The sequence below is a fragment of the Aulonocara stuartgranti genome (genome assembly GCF_965226115.1).
Source record: "Aulonocara stuartgranti genome assembly, chromosome: 12".
Taxonomy (NCBI): domain Eukaryota; kingdom Metazoa; phylum Chordata; class Actinopteri; order Cichliformes; family Cichlidae; genus Aulonocara; species Aulonocara stuartgranti.
In genome coordinates this window covers 24,911,394-24,916,928 of record NC_138948.1, presented here as the reverse complement: position 1 = coordinate 24,916,928, position 5,535 = coordinate 24,911,394, and the positions used below count along the sequence as shown (strand labels likewise).

The window sequence follows — 5,535 nt, the reverse complement described above, 5'->3', positions numbered from 1 at the left end:
TTGTCTGTTTTATGTAGCACCATGGTCTTGGTGCTACATAAACTTCACAGTGTACTGTACCACTGCACATGGTTGAAATGACAATAAAGCAACTTGACTTGACTTCTTTTCCTGCAAAAAGACTGAGATCAGCAAAGGCCAGAGAACACAAGACACACAAGGTGCAACACTCAGACTCAAACAGCCTTCAGAAATGAAGGCACAGTGTTCGTCCAGTCATACTAGAAATGATTATGTATCAGAATAATAACTAAGAAACAAACTTTGAAGAAGAAAGAAGATGTGGATGGGCTGGTGTTCGCTGACTGGTCATTTCTGGTAGTCTGCTATCATTTCTGTAGTTTTGCTGATGTTGAGAGACAGGTTATTTTCCAGGCACCACTCGTACAGTGCCATCACCTCTTCTCTATAGGCCCTCTCATCGTTGTCTGTGATGAGGCCTATGATGGTTGTGTCATCTGAAAACTTGATAATGGTGTTGGACTTATGCTTAGCAACGCAGTCGTGTGTAAACAGGGAATAAAGGAGGGGGCTAAGCACACAAGCCTGTGGCGTTCCTGTGTTTAGGATGAGTGATGAGGTGGTGTGCTTACCAATTCTCACCATCACCAGCTTTTCTTTGCTCAAAATAAATTTCTCCTCAAAATGCAACACTTGCACCTGCATTTTTATTTTATTTATTTATTTTTTACGTGCGCTCAAAAGATTTTTTTAAGTGCACTCAGAATAGTGACACAAAAATAACGCTATAAATGGGGAACAGGTGGGAACACAGATGAAACAAATCACACCTAACGAGACAAGGGCAAACAAAACCAGATGCACAGCACATAGGACAGGACTTTCACAATAAAACGGGAAACAGCATGGAACGCAGACATGACAACGCAAACTTGACAACATGGACAAGACGAAACTGAAAATGTTACGTCCAGATGAACAGAATCAACCTTTTGGGATTTTCTAACCCGGATGGTTAAGCATGTATCAGGATAAATACTCATATATAACTATTTCAGGGATCATCTAAACTCCAAGACATCAGGAATTATCACCCAATAAAAACTGCTGGCTGACTAACCGACAAACACAATGAATAGAACCTGATGTAAAGCTTTATATATGAATTATTTTCTTTTTGTTAAACATGTAAATGTGCAGAGTCTTTGACATCAAAGGTTGATGTAAATTTACTGATTTGATAAAAATAAAAGGTTCACTCTATTGTAATGTGTATGACTTAAAACACTGAGTGCAAAATGTGCTGTTTAAAGCAGTTTTCTGTGAAAGTGTTTGATGGTTAAACTATGGCAACATTAATAAAATGTATTTTGTTGCTCTTAATATTATGAAACTTACTGCAAATAGCACTATTATTAAATCGATAATGGTAAAGAAAAGAAATACGTGACCTTCAAATATAAAAAGATTGTGTAGCTGAAAACAGACACTTGCAGAAGACTGAAAATGATAAAATCTGCAGCAGCTGCAAATGTGCAGCAGTTAAATATTAATTGTAGATGAAGGTCAAATCTTCATGTGGTTCTCAAAAGTGAAAGCAGAGTTTGCGGGTTTCAATATGACTTGTTTACAACTTTATCTACATTTATAGTTATATTGAATGCTTTATCTGAAATACTTTGTCATTAATATTAAAAAAAATAACAGACAAACACAATGAATAGCACCTGATGTAAAATTTTGTATATGAATTATTTTCTTTTTGTTAAACTTGTAAATCTGCAGAGTCTTTGAGATGAAAAGTTGATGTAAATTTACTGAACTGCATTTCTATATTATTAAAATATACTCAACCTGTTCTTGTTTCATAAAAATAAAAGATTCACTCTGTTGTAATGTGTATGTATCACGTCCGGTGTGGCAGACGTGTGGAGTTGTAGAAAGGACCCAAAAGGCGGCAGCTCTGGGCCCTGTTTCAGGAAGCCGGTTTGGAAAACTCAGAGTGAAAAACGACACTCACGGTTGAGTAACCCCGAACTGTCCAACTCGGAATATTCGGTTTCAGAAAGGCTGATAACAATTAGTTCAGTCAACGCGGAGTTGCTTTAACCCCAAGTGAAGCGCGCGGACGAGGATACATAAAGCCCTGATAAGCGGAGCACAGATTAAGCGAGTCACCATGGAGACGGAGGGAAAGAAGGCACGGTCAATGTATTTTACAGCGCTTGAGGCCGAAATTCTGATGGCAGCATATGCCGATAACATGCAAATTCCGCGGAAAAAAGTAACACAGCCACAGCTGCAAAAGAAAGAGAGCATGCATGGCAAAACATAGCCGACAGAGTCAATGCGTGAGTGTTAATTTAAACATTGATCTAGGGATTTCCACCCATTTAACACGTTATTTTATCATATGTTATTTTATTTGTTATTTTATACATTTTATTTTGTGATGTGATGTGAGCGCAGGTGCAACCCAACAGGCCCCAAACGTTCCTGGCAGCAAGTAAAAATGAAATATAAAAATATAGTCCAAACAGGTAAGGTGTAATTGTATTATGAGCCATAGTGCTTGGTCTGTTTGTCCCATGTAAATCAATTGCAGTTAGAGGCTACATTAATTTTCTTTCTGTAAGCACTTATTGAAATTATCTGAGCACATTACAAGTACATATTTGCTTACTCTGTATGCTCAAATGTGGCCCGTTATAGCCAACAGAAAAAAAGCGGAGGCCTGAAAAACAGGTGGGGGTCCTCCACCACCACCACTCACAGAGGCTGAGCAGTTGGCCCTCAGCCAAAACAGTGGGCGCCCTGTGGCCGAAGGCATCTCTGCGGGGACATCCTCTGAGTCAATAACCCCGCAAGACACAAGTGCCTACATAAGGGGTAACTTCAAAATAATACATGATGTGCATACATCCTTTCTTCACAGTCACCTTTGCAGTGCTACTCATTCATTTGATAAACTCTTTACCATAATGGATTATTTTGTAGTGAAGTTATTTTCCTACTGATTTTGCCTTCCCTCAGTCTTGGTTGTCTTTGAGAGCATAATGACAATGAAGTGTAAGGTGATTGGTATGTTTGTTAATTGCCATTTGGTCCCTTGTAAGTTATAAGTGACCTGTATGAACCTCATATTCTATCAGTTGATGGTGGTGGTGTACTGCATCTGGTGCAGCCTCCTGTTGAGCCAGACCAACATGCAGTTGTGAGTACTCTTAATACTCCACAGATTATATGAGTTTACAGTAGAACAGCAATGTTGTCTATTTCTTTACTACAGGAAAATAATGAAGAAACATTGACAGCTGTTACAGAGGAGGAAGCAACAGAGACACTTTATGAGGTTTACATCTTTTAATACTTTGTGTACAGGAAACACAGGCGACCAATAAAGCCAGTTGAACAAAAAATCTGTTTATTCTTCTTTCAACATGTTGAGGTGATGGGTCAAAGGAAATGATTGTGACATATGGTGTCTCTGACTGCGCTTCCATCTTGTATGTCCGTGGGAGGGTCAGGATGTTCATGGTTTGGATCACTGCTGATGTTTGGTTCAGAAGGACAGTGTTCTCCTCTAATTGTGGCAATGTTGTGAAGAATCACACATGCCACAATAATGTCACATGCCCTTTCTGGGGTGACCCTGAGTCTTTGCAGGCACTGGAACCGGGCCTTAAGCATTCCGATAGTCATTTCAATTCTGGCTCTTGTCCTGCAATTAGCCAGATTATATCGCTGCTGTGGGCCCGGTTCAGGGTCAGGGTAAGGGGTAAGCAAATAGGGTAAACATGGATACCCCCTATCACCAAGCAAGTAGCCAGTGAACTCTCCTAAGACAGAAGGGTACACTTCAGTTCAAATGTCCCTGAAGCAATTGGTCTTTATATATTTTAAAGTATTCTCAACTCACCATGTCCAAATTTTGTGCTCAGTGTACATTCACGGAATATTTGTGAGTCATGGACAGAGCCTGGCCACTTGGCTTCCACATTTGTGATAATGTTGGCAGCATCACATATGATCTTCACAGTGCAGAGAACACAAATTAGCATCCATTACTATGATGAAATAATTTGTTAGTTTGAAATGCTACAGGGAACTATGTACCTGTACATTAATGCTGTGGAAAGACTTCCTGTTCACATAGTCTCCTTCATTTACTGAAGGAGCAATGATTGGAATGTGAGTACCATCTGTACAGCCAATCACGCCTGGGAACCCTGAAAATAAATGTGCAATTTAAGTAGTAGTCCAAGTATCACCACATCATAAATTAAGTTTTGGTCATCCTGATACCTGCAATTTTGTGGCATCCCTCTTTGATAAATCTTGTGGGTCTGTGACCGGGGAACACCACAAACGTGTACAGGAGACGTTTCAGTGCAACTGTAACATTCCTGACTGCCCGACAGACGGTAGCCTTGGAAACGTGCTCAGCTTCACCAATATTATACAGAAAGCTCCCGTTTGCAAAAAAACGAAGTGCAATACAAGTAATATGTACAGAACTGAGAGGATGTCCGCGATGTGTCACATGCGTAATATATGGCCTGAGGATGTTATCCAAATAAATTATAGATTGTGCTGAGAAACGGTAACGTTCGCACAGAAAATCATCAGGAAATGATAAAATGTCCAAACGCGCTCTGATCACTCTCTCCCGGCGGAGAGCTCTGCGGAGAATTTGGGCTTCACGATCTACTGGCTCTTCAAGGAAGTGGCACGCCATGTCCGACACTTCCTACAGTCAGGTTTCCGACAAAGGGGCGGAGACAGTCAGGGTTAGTTGTAGTAAACCTGCTAGGGGGCAGGTTAGCTTCACGGAGTGTGTCGTCATAGTGACTCACTCAGGCTGCAGCTGAACTCGCTTTGTGAAACCGAAAACCCAGAGTTTTCGTTAACTCAGGGTATACTTACTCAGTTTTTCCACTAAACCGGCTTCCTGAAACAGGGCCCTGGTGCAGGTGAGTATTTATTTACAGGAGTGGGTACAAACAGCAATGGTGGGTGAACATGAAACCGGAAACCTAAACTGGGTAAAACTAACAAAACAACCCAGAAACGAAGATGCAGGGAGGTCCGGGGAAATACATACAGAGAGATGCAGGGAGATCGAGGGGAAACAACACAGACGAACCAGCAACGAGGACGAGGTAACACACACTATAAACACACACGCCAGGAATCAGGAGAAGGGAAACAGGAGGGGAACACACCTGGAAGACATCACAGCTGACGAGGCAGGGGAAACGTAACCAGAACACACTGACATAAGACACAGACCTTCACAATAAAACAGGAACTTACAAAGCAAGGACACAGACTAAGAAACGCGGACTTAACACAGGAATACATGAGCAGAACCGAATAAACACTAAACAGAGGAAGAACAGAACCAAAATCGCAATAAGAGAAAACACAAAACGCTGGGTCAAAAGGACCCAGGATCATGACAGTATGAGTTAAATATTAATTGTAGATGAAGGTCAAACCTTCACGTGGTTCTCAAAAGTGAAAGAAGAGTTTGGTGGTTTCAATATGACTTGTTTACAACTTTATCTACAT

The 5,535-nt window shown here is 40.8% G+C and overlaps 1 protein-coding gene across 1 annotated transcript; it reads right to left on the bottom strand.

Moving 5' to 3' along the window:
• Window positions 1-3,305: 3,305 nt before the first annotated feature.
• LOC309718686 (putative nuclease HARBI1) lies at window positions 3,306-4,899 on the bottom strand. Its single transcript, XM_082554163.1, has 4 exons — window positions 4,267-4,899; window positions 4,078-4,190; window positions 3,881-3,992; window positions 3,306-3,800 (listed from the first exon to the last, which is right to left on the bottom strand). The coding sequence occupies exons 1-4, from the start codon at window positions 4,697-4,699 to the stop codon at window positions 3,418-3,420; spliced, it is 1,041 nt and encodes a 346-aa protein (XP_082410289.1). The 5' UTR covers window positions 4,700-4,899; the 3' UTR covers window positions 3,306-3,417.
• Window positions 4,900-5,535: the final 636 nt, after the last annotated feature.